At 44.0% G+C, this 27,872-nt stretch overlaps 3 protein-coding genes across 4 annotated transcripts; 1 reads left to right on the top strand and 2 right to left on the bottom strand.

The window, feature by feature from the left end:
• The first annotated feature begins 873 nt into the window (after positions 1-873).
• Positions 874-12,399, top strand: Trim9 (E3 ubiquitin-protein ligase Trim9). 2 transcript variants are annotated; one of them, XM_017901764.1, is made up of 9 exons: positions 874-1,362; positions 1,901-2,176; positions 8,487-8,582; positions 8,836-9,229; positions 9,628-9,660; positions 10,354-10,526; positions 10,749-10,887; positions 11,484-11,714; positions 11,894-12,399. In XM_017901764.1, exons 1-9 carry the CDS (start codon positions 874-876, stop codon positions 12,220-12,222), a joined length of 2,160 nt encoding a protein of 719 aa, XP_017757253.1. In that variant the 3' UTR covers positions 12,223-12,399. The 2 variants fall into 2 exon arrangements, with proteins under 2 accessions (XP_017757253.1, XP_017757254.1); XM_017901765.1 differs by lacking the exon at positions 9,628-9,660.
• Positions 12,400-20,529: 8,130 nt separating this feature from the next.
• Positions 20,530-21,753, bottom strand: LOC108548638 (vacuolar protein sorting 28). Its single transcript, XM_017901682.1, has 3 exons — positions 21,626-21,753; positions 21,086-21,312; positions 20,530-21,012 (listed from the first exon to the last, which is right to left on the bottom strand). Exons 2-3 carry the CDS (start codon positions 21,302-21,304, stop codon positions 20,593-20,595), a joined length of 639 nt encoding a protein of 212 aa, XP_017757171.1. The 5' UTR covers positions 21,305-21,312; positions 21,626-21,753; the 3' UTR covers positions 20,530-20,592.
• A 326-nt stretch (positions 21,754-22,079) lies between these two features.
• Positions 22,080-24,519, bottom strand: Vps28 (vacuolar protein sorting 28). The gene is made up of 3 exons (XM_017901641.1): positions 24,454-24,519; positions 22,761-24,370; positions 22,080-22,688 (listed from the first exon to the last, which is right to left on the bottom strand). Exons 1-3 carry the CDS (start codon positions 24,517-24,519, stop codon positions 22,151-22,153), a joined length of 2,214 nt encoding a protein of 737 aa, XP_017757130.1. The 3' UTR covers positions 22,080-22,150.
• Between the last annotated feature and the right edge of the window lie 3,353 nt (positions 24,520-27,872).

Below are 27,872 nucleotides of genomic sequence, written 5' to 3'. Positions count from 1 at the left end.
GTGTCGTGTGGTAAATTTGTTGTGCCGGTATTTACGAAACTCGACAGAAATTGCATATTTATGGGTATTCATGTACGTTAAAGGACGAATTATTCGATCGTAAGAGTATTTTGAATGTTGTTCTCATTTGCTGGAATCGATCGAGAAGAAGCAAACACGGAAATCGCGTTTGGCGTCTCTTAGAAATTGGATCGTCGAATAATGTAAAGTGGATATTTTCATATATTCCATGTGATGTACGTGCAATCGATGGGCGAAGGATAATCAAAGAAGAGAAGAAACGTTTTGGTTGAAATGATTTCTTCGAACGAATATAATTTGATTCGAGGATATATCGTTGTGGTGGTTCATCACCGTAACGAATGAATCGAGGAGCCGCCATCGAAATAAAATTGTCAGTTTTGTTTGCGAGAAAGCGGTGGATAGCAACGAGCAAGAGTATCATAATTTTTGTTCATTCGTTACCGTAACAAGCTCAAGAGGATAACGTGGCGAAATATAGACGAACATAATACTATACTTGGCTCGGAACGAAAGGTATGTTGAAGGAAAGGAACTACAAGCCCGAGACGTAGGAAACGCTGTCTCAAAGGAATTAGGAAAGAAGTAAGCGTATCCGAAATATAGAGGAGCAAGAAGAAGAAGAAGAAGAAGAAGAAGAAGAAGAAGAAGAAGAAGAAGAAGAAGAAGAAGAAGAAGAAGAAGAAGAAGAAGAAGAAGAAGAAGAAGAAAAAGAAGAAGAGGAAGAAGGAGGAAAAGAAGAGAGAAGATCGGTGGGAAAGAAGGTCGAACGGTCGGTCGAGGTCGTCGGTGAAGTAGAAGGAGGCGCGAAGTGCGCGCGCGACGAGTCTCTTGTGACGACGAGTGGTGAGGATGGAGGACGAGCTACGATGCCCTTGTTGCAAAGAGTTGTTCGTTGAGCCGGTGCTGTTGCCCTGCTGGCATGCCCTTTGTCTGGCGTGTGCGATTAATTTACAAGCACCACCGGACTCTCCTCCGGAGTCCACGGCCGATTCGTCGAATGCGCCGGGCTCCGATCAGGAAGCCGATAAACTCTCGATTCTTTCCGAGACAGATTCCGGCGTGGTGTGCAGCAGTACGTCGACCAGCTCGCGACCTGGAAGCTATGTCGGCACACCCGGAAACGGAGGCTTTCCACCGTCTGGCGGCACTTTGTGTCTCTCCTGTCCTGTTTGTCAGAAGACCGTTTACTTCGACGAAGGCGGAGCCCATAATTTGCCCAAGTACAGAGCGATGCAACATATCGTAGAGAAATATCAAGAGTCGAAAAACACGAGATTGCAATGTCAAATGTGCGAATCCGAGCCCCGGGACGCTACCGTCGCCTGCGAACAATGCGAGGTCAGTAAACGCTTCTCTCTCTCTCTCTCTCTCTCTCTCTCTCTCTCTCTCTCTCTCTCTCTCTCTCTCTGCCCCCCCCCCCTCTATATATTCTTTCTATACCAGTTTTTCGTTCTCCTCCATTTTTTGTCTCGTCGAAAACACCGCGGTATCTACGCGATTCTATTATACACGTATAACATAATATAATATTATACGATATAATGCAATATGGTACAATATAGTACAATACAATACGATACGATACGATACGATACGATACGATACGATACTATAATATACTATACTATACTATAATATACTATACTATACTATATTATACTATATAATACACGCATAGAAAGGTTATAATACGGCAAGAGGAAAATATGGAAACTCGGGTAGACTTAGTTAATCGCGTTACGATGTCGAAGGAGGATGAAGAGCGAAAGGAAATATAGCCACTTGTCATTTCATTTAATTATCTCGAAATCGTACGAGGTGAAATTGGTGGGGGAGAGGTTACCGGCACGAAGAAAGACGCGCGTGATGATTTCAGGTGTTGTACTGCGACGGATGCAGGGAATCGTGCCATCCGAAACGGGGACCTTTGGCAACGCATAACCTGGGCCCACCTCGAGGCAGCTGGCAGTCGAACGGAGGATGCAAAGGTTCTCGCGGCCCAGTCGCGGAAACTTCGCTCCTGTGCGCCGATCACAACGGCGAACCGTTGACGCTTTACTGCGCTCTTTGCAAGATCGCGATATGCACGCTTTGCCTTCGTGATCATCCCCACGACGTGCTGCCGTTGGCCGCTGCTTGCAAAGCTCAGAAGGTCAGTGTAGCCTTTCGTATCTACGTAGAGCACGATCCAACGTGTATTCGCACGTGTATTCGTCTAATTTTTTCTCCGTAAATTTATGCGAACGGATAATAGACGAGTGAAAACTGTTTCACAACAGTACGGTTAAGCCGTTATCCGTAGAAATAACTTTTATCCATAGTTTTGATCATTCGTAGAGAAAGCTTTTTGGTAAGGTAGCCTTAGGAGGAAGTAGTGAAAAAAATCGAAAAACTTAGGAGGGAAAAATTTTACCTACGCCAAAGATTTTACGGATAATTTATCTGTATTATTCGATCACATCAGGATAACATCAGGGAAGATCGTATATTACCGAATTATAAAGGAAATATTTTTTATTCCAGTGGTAAATCCGTTGGTAAATTTTGGCCAAAATATTGGAAAGAAATATCGTACAATAGCTGATCTGAGTCCGTTTTATATGCCTATTGGTATACTTTTATACTCGAATCGAAGTTTCGTGATATATTCTTTCCGGAGTTAAAGCAGTTGAAATATGGAGAATTTCGTCGGTGAGAATTGACTAATTTAATCGCATCGTTGGATGTGTTTTGCTTGGAATAAGGAATATTTCGTTTACAGTTTGATAATATACATATGTATATAGGCATATGGAAAACTTAGCATCGAGACGATAAGCGTGCCAAATACTTGTTCGCGTGGCAAATTCTTCAATTTTTTCCGCTACTTTCTCGTTAAGCGTTGTTAAAAAAAATATTGTATTTACTCGTTAATCGATAGAAATAGTTTTTTCCCGCTATTACCAGCTGGTAGAAAGGTGTGGAAACAAAATTGGGCGTGCCAACGCCTGGTTGATCCACTGCTCTGTATACCTATGTTCGGCGGGGCTTCTAGATTCGACTGTGTACCTATGTTGGAGGACGACCTTGACGAAAGTAGTTGCAAACCTCGTTCACGGAACTCGATCGTTGTGATTATTTTGATGCGCGCGCCAACTACGATGATCAGGATCAACGACCTCCGGTTACAGAAAGAGAAAAGCTTCCGATATCGCTGGCGTCCGTTGCTCCTCATCTTGCACAGTTTCGCAATTTTCGCAATTTTCGCCGACTTGGATCGCTTTTCCTGCAAATGCAACGCAAGTTTCTCCCATCCCTGCCGAATTTTCCATCCAAGGTTCATACGTAGCAATAATTTGGCAAATCACGGCTCCTCGACTAATCGTTGCCGAGGATCGCGATCGAGATAAAACAACGCTCATCCGGCTTGCCATAGGGGCGTAAAATTGGTATTGTTGGATGCTTTTGAACGAGAAAGGGGCTCGATGAACCCGTTGAAAAGAACGTACGTCCTCGTGGCTTTTTCGCGTATAATCGAGAGCATAGAGAAAAAATTGGAACGCGCGCGCTTTGTTCTCCGCAAATGTCCTTATTATATTTTCTCCCCTCGATACACACGATTCTGCTCTCGTATCCTTTCGTTGCGGTTTCATCTCGTTCTCACGCTGTCGCCTTTGATACGGTTTTGATACGTTTTTGGTACAACGAGACCGTTGACAACGGTAACTGGATTATCACCGATAACGTAGGAACCAGCGAATCTTGGTCGCATAATTGGTGGAGGAACGTTTCGATGGATTTGTCCGATACGTTTAGTTTGTAGACGGGAAGGAGGAGGGTTTTCGACGAGTTTCGAACGAGAGCGACAGCCTCGGAGAAACAGAAACTGGTAGAAAATCGAAAGACCGATGCCTTGGCAATAGTGAATCACGTGACCTTCTAGACGGGTCGCGTACCATTAGCTTCCATAAATGGAAACTTGCTGGAAAATGGCGTCCGTGAGGATACAACGTAAAACGCCTTTCATATGACCGACTAGCGTTTGCTGCAACATTTGCTGGCCACGATCTATGGACCGGGGTTAAATTCTCGAGAAAATTGTCGTTGCCTGCTTTTCTCTCTTTCGCTCCTTTTCAGCGTGTTGCGAGCTAACCAAGTGTGTACCTTAAAATGGCGTACCCGAGAATCTTTTTTAACCGCGTTGAATTCGATTTCAATTCTCGTCGAATGCAACGAGTCGAATTTATATTCGTTTTCGGAGCATTTTTCACGATCGATTTCGAAGATCGATCGTATTTCGATCGCGCTGTCGTCGGAGAGGCAGAGACGAGTGCGAGAAGTGTACGTAGAACGAAAATTCGCGAGATAACCCGTGACGTCGGGGAGAACGTCGCGAAAGCAGATAGAGCGCGTACACGCAACCAAGTTGAACAACAGAAGGGATGAGGCCGAGGCAGGGGATGAAGGGATGAAGTTGGCTGATGGTCGGCGGAAGAAGCCTGTTCCTTGTGACATTGATTTCGGCGAAAGAGAATGGAAAGGCTCGCTTTGGGAGAATTACGGGATGATAATGTAGGAGAAATGGAAAGTGCAACGGGGACGAGAGAGCTTAGAAACGAAAATAATTGTTGAAACGGTGCCAGCCTTTGATACTTGCTACGAGTCCCCGTATCGGTAAATAAACAAAAGGTACGCGTATGAGTATCGCGTAGAGTACTCGTGACATGGGTCGACGTAGGCTTTCACTTTTGGTACGTCGAGGTTTCGCCTAATTTACTCCATGCGAATAGATTTTTTCTCTTCCGCGCGTCCTTTACTTTCGCGAATCTAGCTAAAATAACGCACGTACAATTGCAACCACGGAATCGATGGATTGGTAAGATTTCGAGCGGTACGCAGCGTCGGCTGGTGAATTTTGTTAGCGAAAGAGCGTTCGCTTGGACGTCTCGGATATTTATGGCAGCTCGATCGGCGTGATAACTGCGCGATACGCGCCGTTGGGGTGAGAGGGTACGATCATACGTAAAGAGGAGAACGCGTGTCTCGTTACTTAGTTAGTGCTGCTACACACGAAATGTGCCGTGGCGTACCGTGGCGTGCCGTGCCTTGGCCTGAAAATTTCTTCGCCGTTGCTGCCGCCAACCACTACCACTGCCACTACCACTACCACCACCACCATCACCATCACCGACGCCCACCTATGCTTCCTTTATTATCACTCGCCCTTTGCTTTCCCTTCAGCTGGCCCGGCTTGTTTCATTTCAAATTTAACGATAGAAAATGCACCCTAGCCGAGTCGATAAGATACTCTTTTCTCTCTTTTCGCTCCCCTTCTCTGTCTACGATCTACCATTCGTCGACGGCTAAAACGACGGTTTTTAGTCGTAGAAATTTCGCTGGATAAACGATTCGACGCATTCGAAATATTTTCCATTATCGAGAAATATCGTCGAGAGTGTTTGCGTTTGACGAGCGACGACTCGGTTCGTGGTCTCCAGCGAGTCCTCCTCCTCCTCGTCGTCGTCGTCGTCGTCGTCGTCGTCGTCGTCGTCGTCGTCGTCGTAGTCGTCGCTTCGTTTCCTACCCTTTCATCTTCTAAAAATATCGTCGCCATAGCACGTGCAGATTTTTAGCTATCGGATTCGTAAATGCTGCCACGTTTCGCAACGATAGTTCATTTAAACTGGATCGGGTTATTTCAAGTCACGGGAATCTCTGCGAAGACGACGCGTTTCGAAAAATTCCATTCGAGTCGATAACGCAGCGTTCACTTCGCCAAAGACTCGTTGGCAAACGTAACGCGATTACAGCGTATTCGATATTTCGAGTAGAAGCGGCAAAGACGAATACTGAATGGAACGTGGAAAAACGGTGAGTCACCCTGTTTAAGGGTAGGGAGCGATACGACGTTTGTACGTGTACCGCAGGGCGCGTAGAGAATAACCGATTAAAGACTTCTTTTATCGCTTTCTTTTCAAACACACGCGCTGTTAGATCGAGCAAATTTGCAGCTTTTCTCCAAATCTATTCCTCAATCTTGCGAACAATTTTTAGCCGTTTCTTTTGCGCTCTTTCGATCTGGCGTTAAACGAGATCGAAGACACGAGTTTAGATGCAAAGAGCGTATATATGTGCGAAAAGAGGGGATATTTGACTGGGTTTATATTTTCTCCGAATCGATCGTACGCGCGTGCGCGCGCGCGCCAACGCGTAGGTTTGTCTCGGGTCAAGAGCCCCACGAGAGGGGTTCGTCCCTTTCGTATCGGCGCGATATACAAAGTGCAGTATGACCATGCTTCGGCAATTATCCGCTACTTTTTCTCCGTTTCATTGAAAATATTACCCAATTATACCGTTCGTTATCGGAACGTATTAAAAGCAGGAACCGCGACAGTGGCTTCGATTTCGTCTCGTCGGGTTCAGGGAAACGCGACGTTTGCCTTTATCGCTCTTTCCTCCTTCCTTTTGCAGGTATTTCGTGTTTTCCCAAGATGCCGTTTCTGCCTGTAAAGACTGCGAAGAAGAGAAAAATGGAGACGCGTGGTATTTCGTTATTTGCGATTGCAGTTTGCGCATTTTAAGAAGGAACTCGAGAAGAAGAAAGCCACGATATTCGCGTAGGACGTAGAGTCACGGTTACGCTTTGTCGCGGGATATACACGAGACGTGATTAACGCGCAATTACAACGACACAACGTACGCATATCGGAGTCGATGTCGAGGTAAATTGTACTTTCGCGAAATTCGGATCTATATAATTACGGTATCTAGTTGTCGCGGCGTTTTCTCGCAAAGATCCGCGCACGAACGAGCCGACGCGAAGCGACGACGTTAAACGGGAAGGCAGCTGTCGAGAATCGTCAGCAGCTGGATAGAGAGAATGATTCGATCAATCGTCGCGACAATCGAGATCCATTTGTATAAGTTGATCAGCGTCGATTACGAGAACGTGGTACGATTGCCTGTTCCTAGTTCTCTGGTAGTCGTGGCAAGTCTGAACGATGTACGTACGTATGCTTATCTTTGGTTGCGTAGCAGCTTAGCGGAGCAGCTACGATCGATTCCACGCCGAAAGCGTTATTTCTCTGCCACGGTTGAAGCATCTGGAACGTTATTTTCGACGGGGTGTCTCTGTGATCCACCGATCCACCTTATATACCCTAGACTACTATGGTATTCTTTCGTTTCTGTTCTTTCGTCTGACTCGCGTTGAAACCTTTTCGAATGCGGCTATCCAGCCACATCTTTTCCGATTACCGCGTTGCGGTGTCGCTGCCACACTCCCTCCGTGCAAACCGATATTAAACTTCTCGCTTTCGCGTCAGGTTTGTCGCTAGCCACCAGCCACCGTTTGCCTATTTAACAGCGAGATAGACTCGGAGATGAAAAGGAGAAGGAAGCAGAAACATTGTCACCGTTCGATGACAATGCAGTGCATCGTGGTTTGCGGATAAAAGGAGAGAGAAGGAGCGGTCGACGACCCGGCTTTTAATTTAACGCGTCATGGTGCGTTTGGATCAAAGCAAGCGACGCGCCATCTTCCTTGCGTCTGGTAGCTTTCGCGATAGATGCTGATCTATCGCTACGAAAGATGCTCCCTCTCGTTCGATCCTTCTATCCTACGCGTATAATATTCCAGTGCAGGGTCTCGTTGCGATTTTTCTCGCTTTTCTTATTTTAGCCCCTTTCTCCGTATCATCCTTCGCGGCGTGTTTCCGCGATACCAGCAATTTCTACAAATTATCCCGTTGGAGCAACGAACAGCCAGAGAAAAGACAACGGTGAATTTCGCATTACGAAATAACGGTGGACTGTTGTACCCCGGAGAGGCAAGCACGCGATGTGCGCGTCAAGGAGTATCTCGAGAAAGGAGAATGCTCCGTGAGGATCGATCCGAGCACCCTTGACTGTAGCAATTACCTGCAACGAGTGGCCGAGCGAGATTCGATCGAGTCGCTTAATTAACGGATGCAACGCGGTGCGATTGCTCCGCATTTAGCCGTGGCTCGTTTCGCCATTTCGTACGGCATTCGACACCCACGTAGTCGCTACTCGATAACAAACGGGAAAGGAAAAATCGATCAGCGAGTAGAACTTTCATCGGTTAATCTAGCCGATTCGAGAAGAATCTCACCACGACGCGCCGTGCGATCGTCCGTGCGATCGTCCCTGCGATTTCCGTCTGGAAGTTAGCGAGTAAAACTGCGGAAATTAACAGAGCCGCGATTGTCAGATCAATTTCGCAGGAATAATTCGATTATCCCCCGTCGCGTTGTAAAAGATAGGTACATCTACAGACGATAGAACGGATAGAATAGGTAAAGCCAGGGTGCCAGGCGAACGAGTCGGTGGAAGGACAAACAGACGATTGACACACGATAGTTTCCTCTCCTTGTTAATGGCAAGGCGTCGGAGAAAAAAAGAAAAGCCGAGAAAGAATGTAAAAATTTGCCGCTAACGCGTATCGTTTCACGCGATTACAGACGGAGCTCTCGCAAAACCTGCAACAACTGTCGGAAAGAGCTCGCTCGACCACGGAATTTATACAAAGGCTCAAAGGAATGACGGACAAAGTGCACGTGAGTATTTGCTTTGCACGTTTTCTCTTCTCCTTTTTATTTCCTTTTAATTTCGCGCCACAGTCGATGTACGCGAAATTTCGAGAAATTTCGAGAAATTACGAGAAATTACGAGAAATTACGAGAAGACTGGACGATAATTGCATCGTTGCTTCTTCTCTTTCCACGTTTTGTCCATTGCTCCGACCTGTGTAGTTGCTGGCCCGTGTACCTTCGAATTAGGTAGATTGACGAGCTGGTGGTATGTTGACAGGAAGAGTGTGCGACGTTGGAAGAAGAGGTGGAGGACAGGGTGGCAAACTTGGTGAGTCTTTTGCAGGCGAGGAAATCTCGATTGATCGAAGCGGCTCGACAAACCCGCGAGGCAAGGGTGCGCTCTTTAAGGGACCAAGTGGCGAGATGCGCGTCTCACCTACAGGCGACCACGGCGCTTCTCACCTTTTGCATCGAAGCACTGAAAGAGACCGACAGCGCGGCTTTTCTTCAAATTGGCGGTATGCTCTCGGTCAGAGCCGCTACCGCCGCTGGCTCTTGGGGCGGTGCCGAGGGTGTACAAGAAATTGCTCGACTGCCGTTGCTCGATCTCACTCTCGATGACAAGCCGTTGCGACGAGCTATCGATCAACTTACCTTTGTTCAGTTGAAACGTAAGCCTTCTCTCTTTTCGCTCCCTCCCTTCGTCATCCTATATACACCGTTCCGTCTATCTAGAAAATTGCCTCTTCTTTCCCTTTATCACGAACGATGTCCATTTCTTTTCTTTCTCTCTTTCCTGTCTCCTTCTCCTGCTTGTGACGAGCAGTGACCAGAGAGTAGTGACCAGAGGGTTCAAGTATCTACGAAATGAATTTTTATAACGCGCGTTATGTACTGCGAGTAAAGAAACACCTTTATCTCTTACGATTGAGCATCGATCTCTCTGGTCTGTGAAAGATACAGGAAAAGGAGGAAAAAAGAAATGGTCGGGTAAATGTATCGTCGGATAAAGATCGATCCGTTTTATAACGTTGATCGTACGTAAACGATTGCTTCATGTTGGACGCAGCATCGGAAGGAGAAGAGCGATTCCCGATTGCAGGTAATTGCTGGAGAAAACCTTGCCATCCTGTTCGTATAGTTATAACGGAGATATTTTGCTATGTTTATGGTTGTTCGCGAACGGTGACATCTTTGATCGCTGATCTCGGTGCGCAGTTTGGCACCTCTGATTACGCGAAAGACGAATCGTATTCTCGAACGTTGGTGAATCGTAAGAAAGTTTGGCACTTGGCTTGGGTGCTTCTCGGATAAGTTTTATCGATAAAACGTGTCCCTGCAGCGTATCCGTGTATAGTTTCAACTCGCTTCTTTCGCTCTAGCAGCAGAGAGGTACCTTTGTTTCCGGCATTTCGAATACTTTGTTGTCCGTTTGTTGGAAGCGGCCATATGCTCGACTATGGGATAAGGGGATCAAGAAACGGTATATCTAGACATGGTCGGCTCTCGTTCGATTCGCGCGATAAATCTCCCGTCGATACGGACATGGTCTTTCCTCGTCTATTTCGATCGTGTTCCGCTCCACGATCTACGCGATAATTTCTACGCGTACGATTATTCTCCAACATCTCGTTAACGTCGTTAATCGTTATACGCGACCGCAGGTGTGAAAATCGGCGCTCGAATCATCGGGATCGTACAAAATATTTCTTACTTTTCTCTCCCCACCCCCATACCCCCCTCTCCTCTCTTATTTTGTCGATTCATGGCGAAATTTATTTGGGTATTTTCGTAGCCCCTGGAGCCCCGATATTGATACCGGAAGAGTGCAGCGCCGAGAACAACAGCGTGACTGTCGCTTGGCAACCTCCACCTGGACACGGAATCGTTGGGTGTGCCGGTCAAAGAGGTCCCGCCATCGAAGGATATCTATTGGAACTGGACGATGGTTGCGGCGGAGAATTTAGGGTAAAGAGAAAACTGTTCGTTCGGCGACGAGTACGCCATTTTTCGTATATTATACGGCGAATCGCGTTTCCCCCAAGTGTGTGTGATCGGTCGGTGTGATCGGAAAAGAAAATTAGTTTCGATCGGAAGGCCTTGGATCTCTGTTTGGCAGAGAGTAACGTTTCGTTCAATTGCGGAGAATCCAGCTGGTTGAATTAATTGTTCCGTCGTGTGTTTGATCAGGAAGTGTACTGTGGCCGAGAAACGATCTGTACAGTGGACGGATTGCATTTCAACTCTCTCTACAATGCCAGGGTGAGGGCATTTAACAGCGCCGGGGAAGGCGAGTATTCGGAGCTGATCGGTCTGCAGACAGCCGAGGGTGAGTTTCCCACTCGTGTTCTCTTCCGTTTCTGCGCGCGCGCGCGCGCGCGCACGATTTCAACGTTTTCTTCGATCAAGCGAAATGAACGGGTCGCGTGAATACCTTCTCCCTCTACGCGATATAAAATAAACGGCGCGATGAAAAATACGGACGAAAGCATAGACTATCGGAAACGGGTCGCATCGATGGAGTATGATCTCGTGTAAAAGTCGATAGAACGGTATGAGCGTATGACGAAAGAAGAAAAAAAGGAGAAAAAGAGGAGAAGAAAAGGAGAAATTTGTCGCGTGAAAGATTACGCGATTCGTGTCTCGAAGATATCGGGAATTCATATCGGAAGGGGAAATTCCGTTTATACGGGGCTGGCGCGAGTCGTCGGTCTGGTTTATTCGTACTTCCGGTTTCTATTTTGCCGTGTCCTTTTTCCGATATATTCCGAATCACCCGGCAACCGTCACGTCGAGTTTGTGTCCACTCGATTTCGTCGCTCGTCATTCGAGAACAATGGTCGGTTAAGCTCGTGCTTGGCTAGAAGCCGAGCAGAATCGATCGGTCGATTATTTAGCGGGGATCCGTATCGCTTTGTTCGACAGTGGCGTGGTTCTCGTGGGCGACCGGGGCATCCGGTATACCACAGGAGGTATCAATTTCCGAGGACGCGATGAGCGCGTTCTGCGAAGGTTACGAGCACCGGGTCGTCCTCTCGAGCGTCGGATTTTCACGGGGAGTCCATTATTGGGAGCTGACGATCGACCGTTATCACAGCGACACGGATCCAGCGTTCGGTATAGCGAGAGCCGAAGTGTCGCGGGATCGAATGCTCGGTGAGTGAAAGACACAAAGTGTCGGACAAATAGATGGAATAAACGAATGGAATCTTCTTTTCGGATGGTGGCCGTTTAATCGAGCAACGCCACTGGTGTTTGTTCGCTTAGAATCGCTTTATTTGCCGATCGTCCTAGCGGGAAATTGTAGCGGCAATTGCTTGTTCGATTACCCGTAGGCAAGGACGATAAGGGTTGGAGCATGTACATAGACCGGCAGCGTTCTTGGTTCATGCACGGCGGGGGACACGCGCAGAGGACCGAAGGTGGCGTGCAACAGGGTTCCACGGTGGGCGTTCTCTTGGATCTGGACACCACGCATACGCTTCGTTTCTTCGTGAACGATCAGCCGCAGGGAGGGATCGCGTTTCGCGATCTCTACGGCGTCTTCTATCCGGCCGTCAGCTTGAATCGCGGGGTCACCGTTACTTTGCATACAGCCTTGGACGTCCCCCGTCATCTTTTGGCGTTGCACGAGGAATACACGACCGACACGATTCAGAGCTAGGGGTACCTAATTGTCCTGAAGAAGGGCCTTTTGCAGGAAGTCGGCTCGCTCGGTTCCTCCGCTTCCAGCGACAAATCGTCGAGGGAATTCAACGGTCAGCTCGAAAAGATCGTGGAGGAGAGCCTCGGTGAGACCAACTGACCACCTACGACCGACCAACCACGCTTCGACGTCACTCCGCACTTTTCCAAATTTTTATTTATTTTTTATTCTACAGGTATCGAGGAACGGCTCGATATGTTCTATTTCGAATATCTATTTTCTCGATTCTCGCGGAAATCGCGAGATTAACTTTCGCTAATTTCGTAGATGAGCCAGGGTATCCTCTGTATACCCTCGTATCGTCTCGAGGTCTCGAGGTAACAGATATACGCGTAAGATAACCGTGCACGGTTCACTGTCCGATTCGACGATACCGTTTCTCGTTTCTCGCTCGTCCGCGCGACATCTCCACGGAGAGATCGCACGAAGAATCTCGAGGGAGATCTCACGGAAAATCGTGCTTCTCGCTGAAACTTGCTAAAGGAAATACACGTCGCGACGATTCGCGGTAATTCGGTGCGGACGACACTTTTTCCATTTTTTTTCTACGACCAACGGTTTCTTTCCTTACCTGTAATTTGCCCCATCTCTCGTGCGAAACGAGTATCATTAGCGGGAGATTCATGGAATCAAAGACTGCCATTTTCGAAAAATAGGTAAGCCGAAGTGTTCTCCGTCTAACGATCGCGAGCGCGATCGTATTCTTATCCATATCGATACGTATAAGTATAGTCGCGTAGTAGGATTAGGATAAGCTCTATCGATATTTAGTAAGATGCATTGCGTGGAATGGAATGGAAGGAAGGAAGGAAGGAAGGAAAGAAGGAAGGAAGGAGAGAAAGAAGGAAGAAACGACGAGAGGAAAGAAGAGCGCGAGCAAGCGAACACGCAAACACGCACGCATGCACGGAAGCTCGTAAGCTTTAGAGAAAAAGTATCGAGTCGAATAAACGTTTTCTAGTCCCTGGTAGGAGTTTTCATCCATTTTTCCTCGTCTTTGCTTTTCGGCCGCCATTGTCCAACTTTTGAATTAATTCCTTTAATCGTCCCATTCCATTTCCCCCCCCCCCCTTTCTTTCTTACTCTCTACGTCCTTCTCTATCTTTTTTACACCACCGCTCCTTCCCTTCCCCTCCCATCTTTATTTTACTCCTCTTCTTTTTCTCTTTCTTTTTATAATTTTGTACCTACAAGCATGCGAGCGGCTGTATCTCGGCTTCGTTCGAAGCGAAAACTACGAGTATTGAAACTTAAGCTTATTTAAAATAGATGTTGCAGCGCACACGCACTCGTGAGGACTGTTCCTCCCAGTGGCAGGAAGGATCAAGATCGGCGTTGTACATATTTGTATATACGTGTTTCGATTGTATTTCCGATGAATTTGCCAACTGTATTTACAACCCTATCCGATCAATAAAACACACCAAAAACAGATTGGTATTTCGACGTCGTTTCTATGTTTCCTAGAATTCCTTTCATTTCTTTCGCTACTACGGATCTCCGAATCGAAAATTCCCATTTCTTTCTTTATTTCTCGTTCCCCGTGTCAACAACGATTGTTTCCTTTAAATATTCTCAAACGTTACTGGCAGACGATAGACGTCCGACTCGGAGAGAAGCGAATGACGGCGCGCTGTTTGGCCAACAGTCCCCGTCGCGTGGAAAATACAACCAATTTGTTGAGTTCGAATTAATCTTGGCACGAGTGAAACGTCATTTCCGATTATCGCAGGAATATTTCCCTTTGGGTCGGAAATCGAGATTTTATCCAAGAGAGAAAGGTTCTTCCCTTTATGAGAGACGTATGTCGTGGTAAAAGTTTTAGGGTCGAGTTAGTTTAAATTTAGATCGAGAAGGAAGTGTATTTTTGCGTCGCGACGTTACATATGGCGATGGATGAAAGAAGCGTCGCTATTATTCGTTACTTTTTCGATATTACCGTTCGTTACGCGAGATTAAATAACGATTTTCGCATGGAAATCGCGAGGATCTATCGCTCTCGGGCTTCGTTGTTTTTCGTTTCTATTCCAACTGATCGATTGGGTTTAATTGCACGGGAAGGGATCGAATTGGACCACTTTACCACGCCTTGCGTTCTCCTTCCCCTTCATTCTCGCCTCTGACCCAAATTTCGATCGCGATTTTTTCCATTTTCCTGCTCAAGAAATTCGACGCGTTATCGTTCACCGCGAAATGAATTTGCCCGGTGAATAGGGGGGTATGAGAGTAAGAGAGAAAACGAGCGGATTCAGGCTACTACGACCGATCCACGTCTATGCTAATTAACGCGTTCCCTTTTTCTAAAGAAGTTGGACCTTTTTCGAGAAAATAATTTCCTCTCTGAATCACTTTTGAATCAATTGCCGCGACATCCTGGAGAAGCCTTCTTTCAAAGCACCATCAATTGGGCGTGTTGAAAGAGGAAGGAAAAATCGGCGGAAAATCCAGAGTCGGTAATACTCGGTGGTACTCGTCGTACTGGGTACCGGTTTCTGCTTAATATTTCTTCGTGATCGGTCTTTTAATCAATTTTACGTCAACATCTATCGACCGTTAGTTCCCGTTCGTTCAACTTTTCCATACCCTGTCCAACTCTCCGTCCTTGTTTTTCCCAATTGATGTCCTCTCGCGTGTCTTTCAGCGGGTGAAAAATTGGCAATCAACGTTCGGTTTGCGATATCCACTGATCGAATCCGGTCTTACGATTAAAAAGCTCGACCAAGTGAACCGTGCACGCGGATCTAGGATGGGGATGGGACACGGAACATTGATCCTGTCGATGGGTTTCGATTACCGATTAACAAAAGATACGGCAAGGAGAGAAACGTCGCGAGAGATGTTAAAGCGGTTGAACTTGGCACGGAGATGGCTAAAAAATTCGTGGTTCGTACGGATCAGCGTAAAATGTTCGGAGCTAAGTAGGTCGTTATCTCGGGTTACACCGATTAGACGATTACGTATACGTCGCGACGCTGTGCACCGTTCTTACTCTACATTTGCGTTAATAACATAGGGTTACAAAGTTGGAAAGACAGATGCCAGGCGAAAAGTGGGAAATTTGAAAAAGATGCAGGCGACGGTCGATAGTCGAATTGCCGGTAATGGTTTAAGGGGGGTAGGAGGAACGGGTGGAGATGGAAGGAGACAAGAGGCCGGACGTTTCGAGTCGAGAGCCGTGAAGCAAGGAAAGAAGATTGTTCCAGAGAGGGCGCGAGGCCTCGAGTTACCTCCTGCCGAGCAAACCAGAAGCCAGGAAAGTGGTGCAACGCCATGGTAGAAGAGTCACCGCGAAGTTTCGTCTTTCACCGCAAAACCGAGCCGAGAGGAAGCAAAGCTTGTGTTTGCGTTTACTTTTCCCTTTAAAAATCGGAACAGCGCTGCTTTCGTAACGAAACGCGTGTCGGTTGCGATTCTCCTTCTCTTCCTACTACTATTTCTACTGCTACAACTATTCCTCCTCCCCCTACTACTACTACTACTACTACTACTACTACTACTATGTATTACTCAATTTTTCCACCGTCTCGAGAACTCGAATACGCTTCGAGTTTCAAAGGGATACTCTTCGACTCGTGCAGCAAATTATCGATGGACGAAACTGTCTATCGCCGTTGCATCGAGAAAAGTAAAGCACCGGTGAACTCTCCTACACCGTGAACAATGAGTTGGTCCATTGTTCTCTTCGATATATCGCTAGCGAAAAATAAAAAAGCGCCCTATCGTTTCGATTGTTTTGTTTCGAAATGGAAACGAGAAGGGGATCGAATGAAAGAGAAAGAGTGAGTGAGTGAGAGAGAGAGAGAGAGAGAGAGATAAAACTCGCGAGTAGTTAGGAACATTAGTTGATTGGTGTAAAAGGGCGTTATTCGAAGGGAAAGCTCCGAAAAGCTGAGTTTGGAGCATTGCTGCGTACCTCGCCGAATAGGCCGATGATCGATACCGCACGGTCTGACGTAGAGACCCGTAACGAAGCACAAATTGTCACGAAACGTTACCGGCTCCGGCGATCGATTCGATGTAGCAAACAAACGGGTTAGGTAAATTAATTTTCGCCACGGATTTTTCGAAAAAGGTCGTCGAGATTGCGATCGTGTTTGTACGTTCGTGAACGTCGCGAATGAAAAGAAGGAAGGACGAGCGTGCGGGGGTATGCTCGCGTGAAACATAATCTCGGATCAGACCGAGGATTAACGGTGGCCTATCCTACCCGATGAGCGTGATCGACGATTTGTCTGCGCGGCAGCAAGCGGATTATCGCGTCGCGTTCAACCTATCGGATAAAGTCACCAAGTAAGAGGAAAAAAAGCAATCGATCGTAATCGTTTTCGCCACGTCCCCCCTACACCTCTCACGTCCACAAGTTTCGTTTCTTCCTTTTCTTTAGTGCCAAAAATATCTTCCTGTCGCGACAGAGATTTTATATTTTCGCGCCACACCCGATCGATCTTTCCATTTTCACCACGCGCATTGATTTACGATTCGATTCGCTTGCTTCGTTGAAAACTCCTCGTCATTGATCCCACGTCGTCCAATAGAATCGCCGAAATCGAATAAACGCGGAGTAAGCACCAAATTGCGAGAATTCAGAAAAGCGTTCACGAGAATTTGCGGAAAGATTCGGTCGGTTATAGAAAATGATGAAAACGCGGCAGAATTAGTTTATCAGTGACGGTGAACAGGCGACGCCATTCGCCGCCACGCGGGAAATAAGATTAGCAGTCAATGCGCGAAAATTAATTTCCGCGGTTGCAAACGGTCGGCGCCGCGTAAATCTCCGACGTTACTCGAACCAATTCCGGATGATAATCGGCCTTCCCTCCCAATTATTTCCTCCTCGTTGCCTCCGTCCAATCGTTCGCTTCTCCCTAAGAAGGTTCCGAATCGTTGCTGGTAAAACTATCGTGACCAAGTGCAAGCCGTTCATTCCTCCGTATTGCGATTTATTTTTAAGCGGCGGCCAACAACAACCGATTGCGTACAATCCTAACGAATTTCCTTCAATTCTGTACACGATTGCAATCGAATCGTTCCTTGCTTTTTTAAAAAATACACTCCGTTATTATTTTGCATTAGATCATCTTGGTATTTTTCCTAACCAATTGCGCGAAACTCGTACGTGCATTTATATGTATATATGTGTTTATAAATACACGTCTCGACAAGCGACGTAAAACCGTTCGAATTTGAGGAGAAAGTGATTTATATCCGTGGTTAGAGAAGCAGTCGTCTAAAGGAAAGAAAACGAAAATGCAACCGGACAGGAAGAAATCTTGCCGAGCAAAGTGAAAGAAACGGGAGATGAGGATGAATCAGAGAGAAGTGCGGTCCTCGAATATATTCCCGATTGTCGATTTCCAAGTACGCAGGATCGGTGAACATTTGCTTGTACTCCGGCTAGGTTGCGATTCGCGATAACCAAATCTTCTCTTCTGACTCTACTTAAACCCATTCCCGACTTTCTCTCTTATCGCGACGGAACTCTTCAATCGTATTACGCTTACCACTCGACTATCAATCAAGGATAACTAAGAATTAGTTTAAACGCCCAGCAATTCTAAACTTCCACCTTTTCCAAACAGATTTATCTTTTTTATTAATTTACGCTGCACGAAACAAGATACTTTCATCTAGATAATTTTCTGCGAGTATTGCAGATTTCAGATTGGGAAAAACAAAATAAACAAAAACGATGGATTTATTGTATTTAGTTCGAGATAAACCTTTCGAAAGATAAACATTCGAAAATTCCTGAGCTGGAGGTCCCGGGTTCGATTCCCGCCCATAGTTCGTACTTTTTCTTCAATCTATTTTTTATTTTGTACTCATTTTTCGCCTATGAAAACATTGTAAATAAATAATTGTAAATAAAATTGCTTAATAAAAAAATTTATTCTCTACGCCTAATTATGCTAGTATATATTCATTACAAAATAATAGGAATACTATGCAAGACAAACAGTTTTCTATAGCAATCTTATTTATTACAGAAAGAAAACGAAGATATAAATAATCATTAGATACAGAAAATACGAAACCTATCGCTCAGGTAAGTATTAATTATTAAATTAAACATTATATCATTTCAACTTTGCTGTGCAGCTATAAATGTTCATGAATTAATTACTGAAACTTGCAAATTTATTCATTTTCTACTGCCGAATTGATTTATTCAGATATATTAAGAGCACATAACCGGAAGAAGTATCTAGTTCGAACAAAAATTTTACCGCCTGCGATCAGCGCCATCTATGATTTTGGACCATATGCTCGGGAAAGTAGTAGGAATATAGAATAGGCAAGGAGGTCGTCGAAGAGCTGGTCACGTGGTAGACAGGGACAGAGAGGGGATAGAAAAGGATAAAATGGCTCCGGCAGTGAAAAATTATTAATTACTCAATTTCTGCAATTAATTTATGAACTTTTATAACTTCAGTGCAAAGCTGAAACTTCAGGCTACATTCATATATAATATTCGTAAAGAATTTAACTCTAAATTGTTAGTTATTAATTTCTATTTTATGGCGTCTATGATTTCGTAACGGCGACCATCGCGATCTTCCGTGAAGATATTTAATACTCACCGAAACTAGAATCAAAATGTGAACAAAAGTGATATGAGAAGATTCGCAAGAACATTGTTTTTATAATGAGTGCATAAAGTTTCATAAATTAATTGCATAAAGGATAGTGATTAGTGAAAAAGCAATGGCGTCTTCGACAATCTTCGACAACAATTCAAACACTGCGCAGAACAATTATTAATAATTAATTAATTAGGGACAAATTTATATCGAAATATATAAGAACTTTCCAATATATATTTCGATATAAATTTGTCCCTAATTAATTAATTATTAATAATTGTTCTGCGCAGTGTTTGAATTGTTGTCGAAGATTGTCGAAGACGCCATTGCTTTTTCACTAATCACTATCCTTTATGCAATTAATTTATGAAACTTTATGCACTCATTATAAAAACAATGTTCTTGCGAATCTTCTCATATCACTTTTGTTCACATTTTGATTCTAGTTTCGGTGAGTATTAAATATCTTCACGGAAGATCGCGATGGTCGCCGTTACGAAATCATAGACGCCATAAAATAGAAATTAATAACTAACAATTTAGAGTTAAATTCTTTACGAATATTATATAAGAATGTAGCCTGAAGTTTCAGCTTTGCACTGAAGTTATAAAAGTTCATAAATTAATTGCAGAAATTGGGTAATTAATAATTTTTCACTGTCGGAGCCATTTTATCCTTTTCTATCCCCTCTCTGTCCCTGTCTACCACGTGACCAGCTCTTCGACGACCTCCTTGCCTATTCTATATTCCTATTACTTTCTCGATTTTTGAGCCCAAATCATAGATGGCGCTGATCGCAAGCGGTAAAATTTTTATATATTCGGCAGTAGAAAATTAATAAATTTCCAAGTTTCTTTAATTAATTCTTCAACATTTATAGCTGCACAGCAAAGTTGTAATTACGGGCAACATTCTTATACAGCGTTTGATTTACTAATTAATACTTACACGAGCGATAGGTTTTGTATTCCCTGTATCTAATGATTATTTATATTTTCGTTTTCTTTCCGCCGTTAACAAGATTCCTATAGAAAACTGTTTTTCTTGCATAGTATTCTTATTATTTTGTAATAAATATATACCAGCATAAGGAAGGGTAAAAAATAAATTTTTTTATTAAGGAATTTTATTCACAATTGTTTATTTACAATGTTTTCATAGACAAAAGATGAGTACAAAATAAAAAATTCATTTGAGAGAAATACCAAATATGGACGGGAATCGAACCGCTGTCCTCCACCATAGGAATTCTCGACCGTTGCCGTTAAACCGAGACCGTATTTGTAAGGTACTGGAAATAAATCTGTAATTCCAGAAGTAATAAAATTTTAATCGTAAATATCTCAAAAACTATTTAATAGTTGCGGCTATAATGATATATTTTCTTAAACTGCATGACGATATCTACAAATCTGCAAAGTTTCAACTAAATCGGTGACTCGAAGGACTTGCATTCTCCTTGTGAGTCGAAAAAGGAGTGTAAACGGACATGTATTCGATGAAACGCATGTAACAAGCACCTACGATTATTCTTTATTTTCTCGATTAGTACCGTATATACATGTGTAATATTATATTTTACATTCGCTAGATTACAATGCAGCGTAAAGAATCGCATACAAAACTGTAGTTTCTGTGCATATTTTCATGATCTTATTGAAGTCATGAAACATTTAAAGAACCATCGGTTTAAAAAATGATCCATCGAGTGTCTTAATATAATGTAGAACCAAATTATCAAAATTACGAATTATGGAGGATTTTATTAAAAGCGTTGTAAGATGTTTCCAAATCGAAAATCAGTTGTCTGACTTGAGTGTCTGATAATTCGTCAGAAGCTGACATATTGTTCAGTGTTTGCAACCACTCCGCGACCTTTTCTTTTCCATCGAAATCGCTTGGTAATATGCTTAGCCGATTCATAGTATCTACTAAATCTCTTAAATCTGGATGTAACTGGTCCATTGCTTTGATCTCGAGTCGTAATTTATCCATTAATGTAATGAACAAAGAAACAATGTCTGCAATGCATTTAGAGGTATTGCCCTTGTCATCCTTTATGGTAATTGGTCTGTCCTCCTTGATCCTTTCGAGTGCAGCTGGACAATCTAATCGAAATGCCCTAGCAAATGCGTCTATTGTGGGAAATTGATCGCTCTGCACCTAAAACAGCGAAGAAAGAAAATGTTTATAACTGTACAGTTATTGTAAGATAAATTAATCACAGTTTAATTACCTGTTTGAAAGCTGCTCTGTATTGCACCAATAACTTGCTACAAGCAGCTGTATATTCCTTAGGAGTTACGCAATCTCTGATGTAAGCTTTTTCTAAATGTTGCAACGTATTCACAACTGCATATAGATCGGCTTGGTTGTCGTGCTTTTCTCGTTCTCTAGCATTCTTATAAAGCTTTACTTCTTCATAGAGTTCTGGTCGATCTTGGGCTATCGACATTGTTACACCTACAACGTTATAAAGTTGTATTAAACTGAAATAACCACTGTTGCAGTAAATCATAAGAGGTTAATCACAAGAAGTTAGGTTAGGTTATGATAAATTAGATTAATCGAATAAATTTTCAACAGCAAACGAGTGGCGAATATTCATGGGAAAATAATATTATATGCAATAAAAATATCAACTATTTACAACAAAGTAGTATGTTGTTGCATCATAATGAAAGGGATAATACAAATTGACTGTTGCGTGAAATGTCAAGTGATAAAATAGCAAAACTGTAGAAATAAGGGAACAGTAACAATGTAAATATCTTACGTTCTAAATTTCTTCCTTAAGATTATCCTGTTCTTCTCTCAATTATATAAAATTAAGAGAACAATTATGAAAAAATTTACGTAAAAGAGAAAGAATTTTCAATAATAATATGCACGACGTTGTACACAGAAACCAGCCATCTGCCGGGTAATTTCAACATTAAAAGATGAATGCTTTATTTCTTATGCAGAATCATGCATAAGACGGAACGGAGGGTAACGTAAACGTTTACTTTCGCAAGACAGAAATGTCAGTTTGGTATGCTGAACGATTTATTAGGGCAAATTTACGATAGATTACAAATTGTACAAAGACTTTTAATATTGCAAAATAACGTGGAATTTGTACTCGAATAACAAATAATTATTGAAAACATTATCAAAACAAAAATCAACAAGTTAGCTCAACAATAGTAACAAAAACAATCGCCACGTTGTATATGACATGGGTAAACATAAAGTAGTCGAATAACGAAAGTTTACTTTGGTCGATACAAAATTTAATCCATGCATCGTATTCTTATCCTTATGACTCGGTGAATACCTTCTCGATAATGTTCGGCTTGCTAAATCGATCTTTACAAGACAAAATCATTTTGTTCTTACCGATACACGGGCAATAAAATTCTTGAATTACCGACTTTTTAACTCGATTCAAGTTCACTTTATATTGTCGAACATCTTTTTCGCTATCAGGTACAACACGTATGTAAGTTACATTCAACATTGGTTCTTTATCGTCTAAAGTTTCCCATGGAGGAAAAATTTGTACTAGACCCTCGGATTTCATTTCAATTTTACCTACTATCTCGGGAATCGTCATGATCTTTATAAACGTGACAGACTTATTTTCATTTTTATACGATAATAAATCAAATGGATCCTCGATTACAACTCCTTCCAAGAATTGTCTGCTAAAACGAGTTACGCATGTTCGCACACAAACGGTAGCACATGGTACACGAAAACATTGTTTCGTATCTTGCTTTACGCGATGTCTCCATATACGTACAAAGGATATTTGTCTATTAATCGTTGATTGCAGTTTCTCTACCAAGCTACCCCTGCAACATAAAACAAAGAAACGAATTTATGATTAACCTTACAGTAAATTACCCTAATGCAACTAAAGCTACCTTTTTGGTTTTCTCCTTTTTTTTCCTGAGTCTAAAATGGTTAATTGAACCGATGTATCCGTGTAAGTTTCTCGCGATGATGTTTTCGTATTAATGATAATTCCGGTTTGACTCGACCTGTTATCCGTAACGTCCATAACTTGCGTCGAAATTTGAGAAATGTTTTGTGAAGTGCCAATATCGGTATATTTAGAATGCAATGGTGTTACTCTCGAGAAGAACGTTTCGTCCGAATCTCTGTTGGATGCTGGCGAATGTATCGATGCGGATTTATTAGAAACAAATAATACCGAATCGTAATTGAGATTCCTAGTAACGGAATCTACATGTTGCGTGTCCGTATCTTCTATATAATCGCATGTGCTAGAATCTTTATCGGAATCATTGCTTATATGTACAATATCTTTCCCGTTATTGTAATCTTCGTTGCTAGATTCGGTTTCAATTTTCGCGCTATCTTTCATATCTTTTGGGCTATCTTCGATTAACTTTGTTTTATTCGTTGATGAATGTGATCCCGTAGAATCTCCTGAAAGACTTGGATTTTTACAAGGCGTACATTTCGAATGATCATCCTTAAAGCTATTTTCTAATTTTCTTATCAATGCACGACGCTTTTGACTACATAACATCTTGCATTTGTTTCTCAAGCCTGCCACATCAGGTAAATTACAAGATTGCAAAGAATTCATATCAGAATTTATACGATTACTTTCTTCTTTATCAAGCTTTTCCCTTGGTTTTCTTTGCTTGTGTTTACAAGGATAAGTAACACGATTTAAAATAGGGGATTCTCCTCCTTCGTACACTTTGGTAGAAATTAAAGGAGACCTCGAATTAGTTTCTATACATTTATTTTCTATGCAATCCAAGGCTTTCCGCCATGAGTTCTTCCCTTGAAATTTTCTTCGGCTTCTATTATAAGAAGTAGAGTCCCTGGCAAGTATCGGAGAAATAGTTGCATCACTTGCTTTAGAAGGAACGCTAATAGACTGAGAATCAAATAGATTTCTTCTTACATTTTCCTTCCTGTCGTTATCATCTATCTTTATACGTTTACTACTCTCAACCGAACCATTGTAAATCTCTGCATTAATCATGATTTGCGAATCGTTTGAACGCATACATTGAGCATTGTCTGTAGAATCATCGTTGGATTTAATTTTGTTCCTAGCTCGTTTACACACACGTCGATCACCAACAACTGGGGAGATTTTCGTAGAATTAGTAAGAGACGAACCCAAAATGGGAGACGTTTCCTTTGAGTCGAAATCGATATGAGTCTCGATCCATTTCCGCACGAAATCGCCTTTTCTGGTGCACGGTATATCTGCTACGTTTTTATCAATCAACAATGCACCATCCTTTTGTCCCTGGAATTGCTTAACCGTGTCTAAGGTTAGGATCGATTGGCCAAAATTTAATCTCCTTACGTGATTTGGTTTTTCCGTTTCGTAGCTCAGGTTTCGATCACTCTTGTACATTTTCGTATTATCGGTTTCCGTTTCATCAGACTGGAAACAGGATGAAGGCGAAGGTAATTTTTCTCGAATCTTCAGTCCAACATCATCGTAACGCACCCTACAGAAGTACACAACGTGTCCATGCTTCTATCCACCATGTTGCGTTTCCATGGAAACGCGTCGAACGCAGAAACATAAAGGCGGGATATCTCGTGTCTGGTTGAAATTACCCCGTTTCTCAAAGTGCATCTATCGCGGGTCGATAACGTAGGCAAAATATTCCTGTTGTAATTCATCTACGAAAGGAAAAAGCAAAACATGTATGGAAATCCGTAGTCGAATGTTTCGCGAAGACAGAAAATTTGTCAGGATCGGAGGAATTCAGCGGGCATACACGAGTGGATTCAAAGATAACCACAAGTGCCGAATGCGTCGTACGATTTCGATATCGATATCACAGAGGAAATCGATCCGGTATCCGTTACGATCGATTTGGATAGAAATACGTCGCAAGTGGAATCGTACGTGGAATTCTCGAACGCAATGACTGGGGATGACGACGAGTGTCCCGATGCACGCGTAAATAGCGGAAAAAGGAGGAAGAGGCGGTGAAGAAGGCGGAGGAAAGAATTGGCGCGAGTGTACGCGTAAATTTGAGTGCGCGATAGAGGTCCGGTTGTGGTGCACGCCGTACAATTACCAGACGGCGAGTGTCGAGGAACCCTCTTTTATATTAATAGTCGAGATAGTAGTCGAGCGTGTAGTGCGATAGGAGAGCGGCGATCGAGGCGAAGAGGAGGGTAAGGGAGAGTCCCGGAGGATCGGGGAGGGAAGCGTATACGATGGTTGACGCAAGAGAGACCGAGAGAGGATCAAGAAGCGAATGAAAGGAGGGACGGAGACAGAGGGAGAACAAGAGAGAGGGTCCAAGGGGGACGTTCAAAACGATAGATAGGAGGATGGGATACCGTGGACGGACCCCTTGTATCCACGATTGCTTCAGTTTCAGTTCGCGATGGAGGCTACTTGCTCCTTCTAGTGGTAGCTATCGTCGGTTTATCCTGTATCGAGGGAGAGCGAGCAAACGATAACGGGGCAGGGGAGGAGAGAAAAGGAAAGAAAGAGGGAGGGTTAGGAAGAGAGAGAGAGTGAGAGAGAGTGAGAGAGAGAGAGCGAGAGTGAAAGAGCGGGAGGGGGAGAGGGAGACAGGGAGGAAACGCGTGAAAGGGAAAAAAGACAAGAAGGGTACGGGAAAGAAATTTGGAGAAAGAAGAGCGCGGTCGGTAGCACGCGGGGGTTAATCGGTGAAGGTGAAAAGACGCGAACGCGAATGAACGCGCTACGCAACCAGGGATGAAGGATGTTATTGGATGCATCTTGTGGCAGGATCGCGATCGAATCGATTCGAGTTTAATCGATCGCGAGAAACGAGATTAGCCAGATATCGGTATATCTAGGATCGACGACGCAACGTGTGGCCCCGTGAACGCTAACGCTGTGTACAGTGATCGAAATTATCGAGGAAAAGTGGTTTAGCGGTAGTTTATCGAGCAATTTCTTCGGTTATCCACATCCGGATGCACGAAAGGTGTTTCCGTTATGGCAATGTGAACACGGAGCAATCGTAACCCTCACCGATTTGGATCAGCGTCATCGAGGAGAATTTGAAAGGAGCGTTCGGCAGATAGACTGCTTTGGATCGGTAAGATTTCTGGCGGCTGATTTTGCTACGCTAAAGCGAAAGGACGAGCGAAGGATGAAAGGAAAGAAGGAAAAGGGTGCGAAAGAGAGTTCGGAAGTTGCCGGTTGTGGACTGTAGTAGACTGAAACGAAACGAAACGAAACGAAACGAAACGAAACGAAACGAAACGAAACGAAAGGAAACGGAACGAAACGAATCGAATCGAAACGAAACGAAACGAAACGAAACGAAACGAAACGAAAGGAAACGGAACGGAACGGAACGAAACGAAACGAAAGGAAACGAATTAAATGGAATCGAAACGAAAGGATACGAAATGGAATGGAATAAAACGAAACGCTATGAAAATGAAGGGAACGCGAAGCGAGTAACTCGCGAGAGAAACGAATAGATATCGGTGGAAAGCGATTTGAGGAACTATTAACGCGCGTATCGTTAAGAGAAATTGATAGAGGTCGCGATATGATAAAGTCACTGCGACGTATACCTGCAATTGCATGGATGGGTTTGGGACGTAAAGAAGCACGCGACGTCGCGATGATCGGGTGGAAAAATTTCAACGAGAGCTGCTGGCAAGCGAGCCATAAATCGAGTTGTTTAACTATCCGGTAGCTAAATCGTACAGTCATATAACATAACGTCTGTACGTTATCTTGGTGTTCTCGGGAAATTATCGTGACCGATTGCCGTAAAAACAAAGTGTTTACGGGTTGCGGGTTGTCACACTGAGTTATGTAGAATATCGCATGGAACGGCAGCGAGGAGAAAATTAACAGAGAATACGAAAGGCGGAAAAGAAGATAAAAGGGTGGTCGAGTGGCGGGAAAAAGGAAACGGAGAGGTTCGAACGATTGCATAACGCGTGGATTAGGCTAAAATCGCGATAAATAAAGATAGGACGTTTCGGATGAATGCTCGATGTACCTAATCGTTCGGATAGAGGTGGTAAAATAGACGCGGCGAAGAACGAAAGACGAAAGGTGAGAGGCGAAATGAGAAATGAGAAAGGCGAAAGGCGAAAGGCGAAAGGCGAAAGGCGAAAGGCATAGAGGTGGTAAAATAGACGCGGCGAAGAACGAAAGACGAAAGGTGAGAGGCGAAATGAGAAATGCGAAAGGCGAAAGGCGAAAGGCGAAAGGCGAAAGGGAAAAGGGGAGAGGATGGTAAGCGCGTTGGCCCGAATAAGAGGAAGCGAGTACGAGCGGGTACGAGACGGCGTGCGAAGCGGGATGACGTTGTTTGCGCTTGTGACGTCACTCGCAATTGCAGAGAGCAACTAGAGACTCGAGGATGCAGCGGCGTGCGTCATGTGGACCTGAATCCGGGTTCCAAACGGATCTCGGAGATTCTAGAGGTTCTAGAGGTCCTAGAGATTGGAGTGCAGGTAGTCGAGGAGCGGTTCGAGTTAAAGTCACGCTTGAATCGGAAACGGTGAACTCGTGGTCGCGGATGTCGTGACAATTTCAATTTACGTTCACAGTCGTATATCGAAAGCGTCAACGCCGGACGATGTCGCGATCGTGATCGAGGACGTACGTTCGTACTCGATCGTGCGACGTTTCCGGTAAACGTTCGAGTTGCGATTCAGATGGCGACGACGACGACGACGACGATTGCACGATGAGACAAACTCGAGACTAGACGAGACGAAAGAAGGAGAACGGTAACGTGGTCGACCGAACCGCGTTTCTGCAACCTTTCCGGCCAGCGAGACGATCCGTCCGTCGCGTGGACGGACAAATTGTCGAGACGTTCGTTGTCTCGGATAGTTTCCGGCGTTTCCTCGCGGTTTACACCGAGTCGAATCACGACGAAGCGCTTACGTTCATTCACCGACGAGAAAACGAGGTTCGCATTCCGTTCTCGTTGCGACATCCACGCGTGGTATAACCCCGAATGTCTGCCTACCGATCGGTCGTGACACGAGACACCTCTCTTTCCTCTCTC

Source organism: Eufriesea mexicana, unplaced genomic scaffold (assembly GCF_001483705.2).
Source record: "Eufriesea mexicana isolate 0111107269 unplaced genomic scaffold, ASM148370v2 scaffold1723, whole genome shotgun sequence".
In the NCBI taxonomy this organism is placed as follows: domain Eukaryota; kingdom Metazoa; phylum Arthropoda; class Insecta; order Hymenoptera; family Apidae; genus Eufriesea; species Eufriesea mexicana.
This window is presented reverse-complemented; position numbering and strand designations above follow the sequence as displayed.

What these genes read in the sequence shown, in the direction of transcription:
- Trim9 (XM_017901764.1), top strand. Translation starts at nt 874, where the DNA reads ATGGAGGACGAGCTACGATGCCCTTGTTGCAAAGAGTTGTTCGTTGAG. An exon ending in TACCTTTGTTCAGTTGAAAC is followed by an intron (nt 9,230 to 9,627) that starts GTAAGCCTTCTC and finishes TGTTGGACGCAG; the next exon opens with CATCGGAAGGAGAAGAGCGA. An exon ending in AGAGCGATTCCCGATTGCAG is followed by an intron (nt 9,661 to 10,353) that starts GTAATTGCTGGA and finishes GTATTTTCGTAG; the next exon opens with CCCCTGGAGCCCCGATATTG.
- LOC108548638 (XM_017901682.1), bottom strand. Translation starts at nt 21,304, where the DNA reads ATGTCGATAGCCCAAGATCGACCAGAACTCTATGAAGAAGTAAAGCTT. An exon ending in ACAGAGCAGCTTTCAAACAG is followed by an intron (nt 21,013 to 21,085) that starts GTAATTAAACTG and finishes TCGCTGTTTTAG; the next exon opens with GTGCAGAGCGATCAATTTCC.
- Vps28 (XM_017901641.1), bottom strand. Translation starts at nt 24,519, where the DNA reads ATGAATTACAACAGGAATATTTTGCCTACGTTATCGACCCGCGATAGA. An exon ending in GATGCACTTTGAGAAACGGG is followed by an intron (nt 24,371 to 24,453) that starts GTAATTTCAACC and finishes CATGGTGGATAG; the next exon opens with AAGCATGGACACGTTGTGTA. An exon ending in AAAAGGAGAAAACCAAAAAG is followed by an intron (nt 22,689 to 22,760) that starts GTAGCTTTAGTT and finishes TTTATGTTGCAG; the next exon opens with GGGTAGCTTGGTAGAGAAAC.